This window comes from Hyperoodon ampullatus (genome assembly GCF_949752795.1).
Source record: "Hyperoodon ampullatus genome assembly, chromosome: 20".
Lineage (NCBI taxonomy): Eukaryota > Metazoa > Chordata > Mammalia > Artiodactyla > Ziphiidae > Hyperoodon > Hyperoodon ampullatus.
This window is the reverse complement of record NC_136933.1, coordinates 6,181,774-6,195,710: the sequence shown is the minus strand read 5'-3', so window position 1 is coordinate 6,195,710 and position 13,937 is coordinate 6,181,774. Positions and strand designations below refer to the sequence as shown.

General features: G+C 35.3%; 1 protein-coding gene across 1 annotated transcript in view; it reads right to left on the bottom strand.

Annotated features, from left to right (window-relative positions):
* Positions 1–13,937, bottom strand: part of LOC307068793 (disintegrin and metalloproteinase domain-containing protein 2-like) — a gene marked incomplete at both ends in the record, with an annotated part of 77,243 nt that overhangs the window by 49,800 nt on the left and 13,506 nt on the right. Inside the window, 2 exons of the mRNA XM_079726822.1 lie at positions 6,041–6,097; positions 10,991–11,159. Of these exons, the coding sequence (XP_079582948.1) occupies positions 6,041–6,097; positions 10,991–11,159 (226 nt within the window). The remainder of the gene's footprint in view (positions 1–6,040; positions 6,098–10,990; positions 11,160–13,937) is intronic.

The following is a 13,937-nucleotide window of genomic DNA, read 5'->3' as shown; positions in this document are numbered from 1 at the left end:
CTTGCACAAAAATAACATTATTATGATACGAATATCATTGGAAAGCAGAGATAAGACATGCTGAGACACCCAGTGGACCACCCAACTCCAAGCAAAATCAGTAGCTTACTAACAGTACACAAGTGAGGCCAGTCCAGCACAAGGAGATCTTAATGAGATCAGAGGATATTTAAGAATTTATTTAAGAATTTATTTATTTAAGAATTGTGAGCTAAATAAATAGTTGTCCTTTTAAGCCACTAAATTTTGGAGTAGTTTGTTATGGAGCAACAAAAAGTGTCTAAGGAATCTATAAATGACTAAAACAAGGAATAGAAGTAAGAATATATGAAAATATGTAATTTTCAAGCACAGTAAAATAAAATACCTAGCAAATATGTGAAACCTATATGAAGAAAAGTTCACAAACTAAGGGGGATTAAAAATTAATTACAGAGAGTGGGACTCCTGAGATGGTGAAATAATGAGGTCTGCAAATCCTTTCCACAATAAGCAATGATAAAAGACAAAAATGTCAAAAACATTTCCAGAATCTGGCAATTGACCAAGGGCTAAAATGAGAAATATTAATTAAAGAAAAACTATTTATCCTATGGTAAGAACAGTGGGAATCTGTGACATTTCACCTGAGGTTGTCCCCAACCACGTCTCAAATTGTATTGTGTGGTAATTCTACCATGGTAGGTCAAGCCATAAAATCCAGACACCTCCCTATCAGAGGAGGATAACTTGATTTGGTGTAGAGCGGGGCAAAACTATGTGCCCAGATATACTGTCAAAAACAGTAGTGATCCCTGTGGCAAATGAATATTGAAGGGCATCATCACAGATAAACTTAGGCTGTGATACTGGTTATTTCAAGCAACAGACCAGAAGATGAGCCAGAAATCTAACATGGAATTGGTGGGGGGGGATATAATAGCCATAATGGGTCTTGACAACCTTCCATATATCCTTTATAGTCTGGAATATTCCATTCATGCACCAGTTAATACTCATGCTCAGGGAGACTAAAAGGGGTCTAAGATATCGACAAGTTCATGGCTGAACTTGAAACATTACTCACTACCTGAGGAGATGTGAGAAAGTCCTATAAAAATCAAAACTTACCTGACTTGAAAATTGCATGAAAATTGAATACTTTCCCTAACAGACAAATCCATTTGCAAAGGGTAGAAGCCTACTAGCTCAAATGTTGGAGCACAGCTTCTGACCAGTCATTGGCTGACCACTAAGATATGTTCACCCAAGGTCAACCACAAAAATCCTGGCTTAAAAGTAGAAACAAGAATTTAAAAAATAGTAAGCACAATAAAACAATGTTACCCATATATTTGAAAATGCAGTCATTAGAAACTATGAGGTAGACCTTATTGGATTTAGCACACAAAACTTAAAAGCAACTACAGTAAACATGGAACTGAAAGGAACCATGTTTAAAGAAGTAAAGGAATGATGACATTGACTCGTAAAAAAGAGAGTATCAGTAAAGAATATAAATTATACATTATAATGTACAGCTTGGTGATGATGGCTAGTAACACTGCATCATATACTTGAATGTTGCTAAGAGAGTAGATCTTAAATGTTCTCACCACAAAACAGAAATGAAAATTAATTATGTGATGGGATGGACGTGGTAGCCAATACTATAGTGGTAATCATTTTGTAATTTATAAATGTATCAAGTCAACACATACACATTAAACTTACACAGTTATGTGTCAATTATATCTCAATAAACCTGAGTAAAATAGAAAAAACAAATAATAATTATAAAATTGTAAAAAAGAATTAAATAGATACTTGAGTTGAAAATATAATAACTAAAATTATATGAGCTCACTAGCAGAAAGAATAAATGAAAATAATAATGTATCAATAGAAATTATTCAACATAAAGAACAGAAAGGAAAAACAAGAAAGAAGTAAACTGAACAGAATCTCAGACACCTGTTTGACACCATAAAGCAAATACACATTTACATAATGAGCATCTTAGAAGGAGAGGAGAGATAGAAATGATCAAAAAACAAAACAAAACAAAACAAACAAAAACAAAAATACAAAACTTGAGTAAATAATAGCTAAAAACTCCCAAACAATGAAAATCACTAATCTACGCATTACTTAGGCTCAACAAAGTTCAAGTAAGATAAAATCAAAGACAATGACACATAGACACATCATAGTTGTAGTTACTGGACAACAGCCACAAGGAGAAAATCTTTATAATGAGAAGAAAAAACTGGTATATCACCTATAGGAGAAGCACAGCAAGGTTAAGAGCTGACTTCTCGTTAGAATCAATGGAGACCAGGTGGGGTTACAAATTCAAAGTGCTACTACAAAATACTCTCAAGCAAGAATTCTATACTCAGCAAAACTATTCTTCATAAGTAAAGGCAACAGAAAGCCATTCTCAAATTTTAAAGAGAGAGAGAGAGAGAGAGAGAGAGAGAGATCAGTGATAGCAGAGCTGCTCTGCCAGAAATAATAAGGCAAGAAATGATAATAATCAGGAAATTCTCAGGTTGAAAAGATGACACAAAACAGTAACTCATATCTACATAAGTATAATAAAGAACATTGGTACTAGCAATAGCAAAGTATAAAACAATAAATATCTTGTCTTTTCTTCTCTAAAATTAGTTTTAAAAAACTTGCAAAAGAAAGTAATTTATCCTTTTTTTTTTTTTTTCTTTTTTGGCCAAGCGGCTTGCGGGATCTTAGTTCGCCAACCAGGGGTCAAACCTGGGCCCCTGGCAGTGAAAAAGCCTGCATCCTAACCACTGGGCCATCAAGGAATTCCCACAAAAGATAATAATTTAAATTTCAAGAAAGGGTGGTATAAACTCATCTCTCCCTGTTCCTCCAAGCTGATCAAAATTATAAAAAAGTATAAACCCTGAAATAATATAACAAAAAAATCATAGGAAGTCTCTAAAAGGTGAAAGTAAGAAGGTACCCGTACAGGTATGCTAGGAATGGAAGAACAACATAGCTTCTCAGCAATTCCCAACACCCCATCCAGTGGCAAAAAAGTAGTCCAGGTAGAAATGGAATGAGAAACCCATTAACACTGTGATGCCTAGAATAGTAACCTCTGCACCACAGCATGGAACTTCTCATTAACGAGCTTGAGACAACAGGTGGCCTGGACCAGGAAACAGCCATTTGGTCCTATTGACAGTATCAGCAGGGAAGAGTGAAACTCTCTGACAAAATATCTCCACCCCCACAGGCTTGATGTCTCCTGTACCTACCTAGAAACACTAGGCAGAATGACCCTGGGAAGTAACTCCCATGCGCACAAACAGTACTAGAGTCCCACTGGCACTGGGTGGACCAGGGAGACACTTTCCACCTGCACAGGCCCACCATCTATAATAGTCCACTCAGAGGCAAAAGGAGGAGATGGGGGAAGGTCCTTCCACTCCTGCAGGCAGGACAGGCAAGTATCACTGGGACCCGCAGAAACAGCGACTGAACCAAGAAGACCAAAATAGCCTTTTGAAGGCTCTGAGAACTTTTGTCATTGAATTCAACCCATATAACTTGGTCAGGACTTATGTGCTACAACTAAGGAGTCTGAATGAACACAATAAAAGATTTAAGTAAAATGAAGAACTGTGTAACGTAATAGTCAAAATTTCCAGAAAGCAACTGAAAACAATTTGCCATAACAAGAACCAAAATCACAACTTGAGGGAGAAACGTCAGTCAATACATGTCAACACCAAAGTACATCACTTGTTAGAATTATCTGACAAAGATTTTAAAGTAGTCTTTATAAAATGATGACAACAAATAATTAAAAATTATCCTTCATGGGAGTGGAGTCAGCCAAATGGAGAACTAGAAAACACCAAGCCTTCATATTTCTCTGGAAACGTCAAAAGACAACCAGAAACTGGCTGAAATAACCTCATTGGAACCTCCAGAAAACCTCAGGAAAACATTCAAAGGTCTACAAATGTCCAATCAAGAAAAAAACATCTTGAAAATGACAGGAAATTTTGTGGTGTTTTCACTCCCCTATGCCCTATTCCCTTCCCCAGTGTGGCATGGTTTAATCTGGAGGAAATGGTAGTCCATTTCCCAATTCCCTCCCTTATACCAGGTGGATCAGAGAAGACCTTATCTGCAATGTTCTGACCTGTCTGGAAGGTGCCTGAATGGCTGTTTTCTGTGTCACCTGGTTATTTTATCAAATGCTGGATTTTCAACAAAAATCACAATGTGTCTTAGTCCGTTTGGCCTGCCCTAACAAAAACACCATAGACTGGGTGCTCAAACAACAAACATGTATTTCTCACAGTTCTGGAGGCCAGGAAGTTTAAAGATTAGGTTTCCAGCATACCCTGTGTGTGATGAGAACATGCTCCCTGGTTCAGAGATGGCCATCTTGCCATCTTCCTGCTCTGTCCTCACATGGTAGAAGAGGTGAGGGAGCTCTCTGGCCTCTCTTTTATAAGGGCACTAATCCCATTCATGAGGGCTCCACCTTCGTGACCTAAGCCACTCCCAAAGGCTCCACTTCCCAGTACCATCACTGTGCAGTAGTATAAATTTTAGAGGAACAGAAACATTCAGTCTATGTTACAAGGCAAACAAAGAAAAAAAGCATGGCCCAAATGAAGGAAATAAGTTGGCACAAACCATTCCTGAGGACATAGAGACATACTAGACAAAGTCTTTAAAACAACTGTCTAAAATAGGCTCAAAGAGCTAAAGGAAAACAAAAAGAATGAAGGTAAGTCAGGAAAATGATATATGAATAAAATGAAAATATCAACAAAGATATAGAAATTATAAAAAGAAACCAAACAAATTCTGGCATTGAAAAATGCAATAACTGACCTGAAAATTGCGTAGAAGGATTCAACAGTAGATTTAAAGGGTCAGAAGAAAGAAGCAGTAAACTTGAGAAGAGGGTAACTGAAATTATTGAGTCTGAGAACCAGAAAAAAAAAAAGGAGGGACTTGTGGGATACCATTATGCAGAACAATATATGACTTAAGGGAATCCCAGAAGAAGAAGAGAGATTATTTAAAGATATAATGGCCAAAAGCTTGCCAAATCTGAATAACCACATGAACACACAAATCCTTAGGCTTAAATTCTAAGAAGGATAAAGCCAAAGAGACCCACACCAAGACAAATTATAATCAAACTGTCAAAAGCTAAACAGAATATTAATATTGAAGGCAGCAAGAGAAAAGTAACTAACCACATAAAAGGGGTGATAATAAGATTACTAGCCAATTTCTCAGCAAAAACTTTAGAGGACAGAAGACTAGGGGATGATATATTTAAAGTGCTGAATGCAAAATGCAACAGGCACTTTGGAAGACAGTCTGGCAGTTTCTCACAAAAAAATCAAACAAAAAAACCTACTGTTACCATATGATGCAGCAATCATGCTGCTTGATATTTACCCAAAGGAGTTAAAATATGTCAATACAAAAACCTGTGAATGGATGTTAATAGCAGCTTGATTCATGTGCCAAAATTGGAAGCAACCAAGATGTCCTTTAGTAGATGAATGGATAAATAAACTGTGGTACATACAGACAATGCAATATTACTCAGTACTAAAAAGAAATTAGCTCTCAAGCCATGAAAAGGCATGTAGTAAAGTTAAATGCATGTTACCAAGGTAAAGAAGCCAATCTGTAACAACTACATACTGTACATTTCAACTGTATGACCTTCTGAAAAAGGCAAAATTATGGAGACAGTAAAAGATCAAAGGTTATTAGACATTATGGGTATGGGAATGATGAATAACAATTACTAAGAAACTATTTTATAGGTAACATGTTTTAATATGTTAATTATATGAAATTAAAAATAAACTAATAGAGATTTGATTTCCAATTTACTACTGATACTAGTAATTTAAATTCATTAAGGCAGAGATAAAGCAAAAATTATCATTTATTGTCCTGTGTTAAAAATTTATTCCAACACTTTTTATAACCTCCCATTGCTAATATAAATTAACATAAGACAAATAAGTGAAAGTATACTTACTAAATTTTTTTCAACTACAACGTGCATTTCTATATACTGAGAGAAGTCTGCAAGTGGCTGAAAAAAAATCACAAACTTTAGATAAAAATTGAAGAATCATTTAATTATTTTAAGTAATATACTACTTCACAAATTCAACATTGAAAATTCAGTTTTCTATATGAAAATAGAAATCATTTTCAGAATATTGCCTTTGTCATGTCTTTCGCACCTGATCAATCACTTAATTTACTCAGAAAATAACTTTCCTCTACCTTCCATCCTCCATATCCTCACTGGTACTGGGCTACTCATATGATTCTTTTCCCTGAGGAAATTCTTCCCTTGACTTGCCATTATGTGTATATTTATGTTCGTTTAATGATTCCATTATACATTATTATGCTGTATGATTTTATCTATGGCCTTGAAAGAGTAGGGGCACATCTCTGTGTTTAGAGGGGTGGGATTTCATCTGAAGGATAAAGCTAATCCTTGTATAAATCACCACAGAAAAAAGTGAGCAACAGAGAAACAAAATGACTGGGTTTCTTAAACTGCACCATAGATATTTCAGGATGTGGAATCTGGTTATGATGTCATTTAATTAGACCACAGTGGTTAAATTAGGCACAAATGTGAGGCCTGATGGGCTTATGGTCTGTGTGACTTACACTCTGCCAACAAGTTATAATTGTTGTAACTACGTTTAATAAAATATTACTTATGTTCATCATTATTTCTACATGAAGTTAACCTAGGAGGAATGTACTAGGGAAAATTTGGAAGACAGTCTTTGTGGGCACTTTAAGACTGTAGTGCAGTTAACTCAAAATAGTTTGTTACTACAATAGCATACCACGTATAAGCACTGGACAAATATATAGAAGCAGAAAAAGAGGATCAAATTTCAAAAATTGAGAAAACTTTTTTTTTTTTTTTTTTTTTTGTGGTACGCGGGCCTCTCACCGTTGTGGCCTCTCCCGTTGCGGAGCACAGGCTCCGGACGCGCAGGCTCAGCGGCCTTGGCTCAGGGGCCCAGCCGCTCCACGGCACCCAGGATCCTCCCGGACCGGGGCACGAACCCGTATCCCCTGCATCGGCAGGCGGACTCTCAACCACTGCACCACCAGGGAAGCCCGAGAAAACTTTTATTATGCGTATTTTAATGCCTGAATTTTTTTCTTTTTACACTGGTATTTAATCCTTTGAAAGTTCAAAACTATCACATTTTAGTTAAACCATTTTCCTTAATATAAAGAGGAGCAATAGAGAAAAACAAATCCAGGATTTAGCAGAGAAAAGTGAAGATTATAGTAATTTAAAGGAAAAAAAGTCAATAGGTCAGTAAGACAAATTTAGGGGTGAATGATCATTCATTTTTTCCCTCCATTTAAAAATTCTCTTTTAAAACCTTGGAGACTTGAGGGGTTTTTTTTTTTTTTTTTTTTTTTAATGCAAATGAAATCCCCTTATGGTCTAATTGGTTTATTTTCATTTCCATCCAAAAGGAAGCACCGAATGCTTCATGATAGTTTTGCTTATAGGATTCCAAAGTTTCATTGAAGTGCCTAAACAAGGAAATGAACTTTATTCGAGGAGAAAAATAAACATTTATATTAATTGAAACTAACAAAATATTAATGGTTTGAGGGATTCAAAGCTATTTCTTTGTTTTAAGCAACATAAGTGTTAGTTGACTTACATTTCCTGAAGTAATCCTTGTTTATTTTCATCTTTGAGATAGGGATTGATGATATTTAGTTGATTATAATTTATTCATTTATTTACTGGACAATAAGCTTTCATGGGGAAAAGATACAGTCCGTTTTAGCAAAATAATTAAAAATTTAAGACAAAGATGCATAAAAGAATGCCAAGAAATCTGTATATTGGGAAGGTGGGCAGGTGTTAAGATTTCAGAAGACCTCAAAAGCTATTTTATTTAGTAAATGAAAGTAGCCAATAAAGGAAACCAATTTCTTGGAAATGTGCTATATAAAGTTGACATCAATTGCATGAAAGTTTGCTTTGGTCAAATAAACACTAAAGAATTGGAGCTAGGGAAGAAGATTGGAGAACACTACTAAATGATCCAATTGCAATATAGTTGGATTAAAAAGTTAAAGTTAAAAGATACCAAAGCCCACTGGTAAGAATATTCAGGAAGTGAGAGGGACATGAAGATGATGATAGATGACAGACGATATAGACAGATAAATAGATAAGTAGGTAGATAGTTAATGTGTGTGTTTGTGTATTTTGTTTAACTTGGGCAGTCATTATGTCCAATGTAAGAACAATAACTCAGAAAAAATTGGAATAAGAGTGGGAGATCTATAAATCACAGTAGATAAAGCCGTGAAAAAATATACAAGACAATATACAAGACAAACAAAACCCTGAGACATAACACAAGAAATATCATTATCTAGAACATGAGTGTATAAGGAATAGTCAGAGAAAGTGAGATAGAAAGTGAAGCAGGAGAATTTTATCAGAGAGTAAAGTGAGTTGAAAATTCCAGAAAGTTTTTATATTATTTCACCATTAACATTATACTTAATAGTGGTGGACTTTTTTCTTAAAATTGGTCCAAGACAATTTTTTTTCTTCCTTTTCGTAATTGAAAAGGAAGAACATAATCTTTATTTAAGATGACATCATCTTATACTTAGAAAACTACAAAAAGTACAATAAAAAACTAATACCCAATTTAAACAAGTTTGCAGAATATGAAATCAGTATACAAAAGTCAATCATTTCCAAACATGAATAATGAGAAATCCAAATTTGAAATAAAATTTTAAATATGAAATAGCATATAAATGACAAAATTTGTAGAAATAAATTTAACATAAGAAGTTTGGCTGACAACTTGTAGACAACTATACAAAAGATTGTGGTAAAAAATTAAAGAAGACCTAAAAACAAAAAGTTACTCAATGTTCATGGATAGGACGAGTTAATATTGTTAAGTGGCAATATTTCCAAGATTAATCTACAGAATCAACAGAATCCCAGCTTGCTTTTTCAGGGAATTGAAAATAAGTGAATTTTAAAATTTATTTGGAGATTGACAGTATCAAGAATAGCCAAAACAATCTTGAAAAAGAACATTACTGAAGGATGTACACTTACTAATTCCAAAACTTATTTCAAAGGCATAGTAGTAAAAAGTGTGGCTCTGGCATAAGAATAGACATAAGATCAATGGAGTATTATTGCAAGTGCAGAAATAATCCCTAACATCTGTGGTCAACTGATGTTTGAAAAAAAGGGCCATGAAGATTCAGTGGAACAAACATGAGTCTTTTCAACAAATGGTGTTGGGAAAACTAGATATGCATATGAAAAATGATGAACTTAGAGCCCTCCTTCACTCCATACAAAAATTAAATTAAATTGGATCATATATTGAAATGTAAGAGATTAAAGAATAAAACTTTTGGAGGAAATATGAAATAAATTTTGTACACCTGGTGTGATGGTTAATTTTTTCTGTGAACTTGCCTGGGCCAGAATGCCCAGATTTTTGTTCAAAAATTACTCTGGATGTCTCTGTGAAAATGATTTTGGATAAGATAAACATTTAAATTGGTGGACTTTTAGTGGAGTAGATTACCCTTCATAATATGTGTGGAGCTCAGCTGATTAGTTGAAGGCCTTATTAGAACAAAGACTACCTTTTAAGCAAGAAAGAATCCTTCCAGCTGACTGCCTTTAGACTTGAATACAACTCTTCCCTTGTCTCCAGCCTGCCAGTCTACAGTCTACTCTAAATCCTCTCATTCTCCCTCTCTTTGTGTGTGTGTGTGTTTACATCAAATATATATGTGTGTGTATACACACACACACACACATATACATATATTATGTTGGTTCTGTTTCCTTGGAGAGGTGTCTTTCTTGAAAAATACCTTTAGCCACTGTTGGTGCAGAGCTGAGATTGTTGAAAACCAAACCCAGAATCTCATTTTGTGAGTGGATGAACTACAACACAAATTGAATTTCCACCCTCACAGGGTGTCTACTGGAGGAAATAAGATCCTAAAAATTGGAATGGGGGTATATGGGAAACTCTGATGAAGCTGGGGTCACTAAACCCCTAAATTCTATTTTTTATAATTATTTATTTATTTGTTTGTTTGTTTGTTTGTTTAGGCTGTGTTGGTTCTTCATTGCTGTGCGCGGGCTTTCTCTAGTTGTGGCCAGTGGGGGCTACTCTTTGTTGTTGTGCACGGGCTTCTCATTGTGGTGGCTTCTCCTGTTGCGGAGCACAGGCTCTAGGCATGCGGGCTTCAGTAGCTGTGGCACACGGGCTCAGTAGTTGTGGCTCGTGAGCTCTAGAGTGCAGGCTCAGTAGTTGTGGCATATGGGCTTAGTTGCTTCATGGCATGTGGGATCTTCCCAGACCAGGGATTGAAACCATGTCCCCTGCATTGGCAGGTGGATTCCTAACTATGGTGCCACCAGGGAAGTCCCTAAACTTCTAAATTCTGATGAGTCTTCTTTGCCAGTAGAAGCAGTCTCTCCATCCCTGGATAAGGATATAAGAAAAAATGTAATGGCCTACCCTGAGGCAGTTGCCTTAAAAGACACTAGTGATTCTTCTCAGCATCCTAGAAAAGTATCTTCATTTTATGTGAATTTATGTGAATGTCACTTATGTTTATTATATCAAAACTTTGATATAATGGATATGGAGAAAGGAGAGCATCTGCAGACAACAAAGGTCTGGATCACAGGGAAAAATGCCACTAACAGCAGAAAATGCCATCTTGGTGTTCTGGAAAACTGAATGACTAGTTTTAAGACTTACAATATGTAATGAAGTTTCTGGTATCACTCTCTCTCTCTTTCTCTCTCTCATATACATATGTTAATGTAAATAAGTTTTTATCAGAAAAAATACATTTTTTATATTGCTGCATAGTAATAACTATATAGCTTATTCAATTGATCACTTACCTCTATAATTTGTATTTTATAGGGCTTTTCTCTTGACTCAATATCCTTCTCAGCATATAAAGAAGCACTTGTATTCCTACGTTTTATTTGATAAATCACATGTTCAAAACCAACTGAAGGCTCCAAGGGCTCAATTCCATAACTTACATTTTCAAATTGTAGTAAGCCCCTAAAAATTCCAAAAACTAAGTGAATAAATAAAATAGTTCATTTTTCACAAAGTCAATAAAATGACACAATCAGTTTTTTTTTATAGTATGCAGGTTATTTTCATTCTTAGCCATATGTGGTGAAGTAAGAAAAAGTTACTGAGTATCCACAAATTTACTGAGTGGAACAGAGTAGTAATGCTATTGGTATTTACCAAGCTATTAGTACTCTGTGGTCTCCACATACACTAAAAAATCTTAATTTAGGAGAAGAGTAGGAGACAGTACAAAAGTCTCCATGCTGTGCTTTTCCAATGACAATTTCCCACTATAAGCCATGCCTCACTTTATAACTTAGCAAAGATCACGGAAACTAAAAGCTGGTTCTTTGAGAAGATAAATAAAATTGATAAACCTTTAGCCAGCCTCATGAAGAAAAAAAAGGGAGAGGACTCAAATTAATACAACTAGAAAGAAAAAGGAGAAGTTGAAACTGACACCATAGAAATACAAAGGATCATAAGAGACTACTACAAGCAATTATATGCCAATAAAATGAACAGCCTAGAAGAAATGGACAAATTCTTAGAAAGATACAACCCTCCAAGACTGAACCAGGAAGAAATAGAAAATATAAACAGACCACTCACAAGTACTGAAATTGAAACAGTGATTTTAAAACTGCCAACAAACAAAAGTCCAGGACCAGAAGGCTTCACAGGCGAATTCTATCAAACACTTAGAGAAGAGCTAACACATGTCCTTCTCAAACCATTCCAAAAAATTGCAGAGAAAGTAACACTCAGAAACTCATTCTATGAGGCCACCATCACCCTGATACCAAAACCAGACAAAGGTATCACACACACACACACACACACACACACACACACACACACTACAGGTCAATATCACTGATGAACATAGATGCAAAAATCCTCAACAAAATACTAGCTAACCAAATCCGACAACACATTAAAAGAATCATACACCATGATCAAGTGGGATTTATCCCAATGATGCAAGGATTCTTCAACATACGTAAACCAATCAGTGTGATACACCACATTAACAAACTGAAGAATAAAAACAATATGATCATCTCAATAGATGCAGAAAAGGCTTTTGACAAAATTCAACACCCATATATGATAAAACCTTTCCAGAAAGTGGGCATAGAGGGAACCTACCTCAACATAATGAAGGCCATATATGACAAACCCACAGCAAACATCATTCTCAACAGTGAAAAACTGAAAGCATTTCCTCTAAGATCAGGAACAAGACAAGGATGTCCACTCTCTCCACTTTCATTCAACATAGTTTGGAAGTCCTAGCCATGGCAATCAGAGAAGAAAAAGAAATACAAATTGGAAAAGAAGTTAAACTGTCTGCAGATGACATGATACTATACATAGAAAATCCTAAAGATGCCACCAGAAAACTACTAGGGCTCATCAATGAATTTGGTAAAGTCACAGGATACAAAATTAATGTGCAGAAATCTGTTGCATTCCTATACACTACTAATGAAAGCTCAGAAAGAGAAATTGAGGAAACAATGCCATTTACTATCACATCAATAAGAATAAAGTACCTAGCAATTAACCTACCTAAGGAGGCAAAAGACCTGTATTCAGAAAACTGTAAGATACTGATGAAAGAAATCAAAGATGACACAAACAGATATAACATGTTCTTAGATTGGAACAATCAATATTGTGAAAATGACTACACTACCCAAAGCAATCTACAGATTCAATGCAATCTCTATCAAACAACCAATGGCATTTTTCACAGAACTAGAACAAAAAATTTCATAATTTATATGAAAACACAAAAGACCCCGAATAGCCAAAGCAATCTTGAGAAAGAAAAATGGACTAGAGGAATCAGGTTCCCTGATTTCAGACAATACTACAAAGCTACAGTAATCAAGACAGTATGGTACTGGCACAATAACACAAATATAGATCAATGGAACAGGCTAGAAAGTCCAGATATAAACCTATGCACCTATGGTCACCTAATCTATGACAAAGGAGGCAAGAATATAAAATGGAGAAAAGACAGTCTCTTCAATAAGTGGTGCTGGGAAAACTGGACCGCTACATGTAAAAGAATGAAATTAGAACACTCCCTAACACCATACACAAAAATAAACTCAAAATGGATTAAAGACCTAAATGTAAGACTGGATACTATAAAACTCTTAGAGGAAAACATAGGCAGAACACTCTCTGACATAAACCGAAGCAAGATCTTTTTCTGATCTACCTCCTAGAGTAATGAAAATAATAACAAAAATAAACAAATGAGACCTAATTAAACTCAAAGGCTTTTACACAGCAAAGGAAACCATCAACAAAACAAAAAGACCATCCACAAAATGGTAGAAAATATTTGCAAATGAAACGACCGACAAGGGATTAATCTCCAAAATATGCAAACAGCTCATACAGCTCAATATCAAAAAATGAAACAACCCAATCAAAAAATGGGTGGAAGATCTAAATACACATTCCTCCAAAGAAGACATACAGATGGCCAAGAGGCACATGAAAAGATGCTTCACATCACCAATTATTAGAGAAATGCAAATCAAAACTACAATGGGGTATCACTTCACACAGGTCAGAATGGCCATCATCAAAAAATCTACAAGCAATAAATACTGGAGAGGGTGTGGAGAAAAGGGAACCTTCCTACACTGTTGGTGGGAATGTAAATTGGTGCTGCCACTATGGAGAACAGTATGGAGGTTCCTTAAAAAACTAAAAATAGAGCTACTATATGAT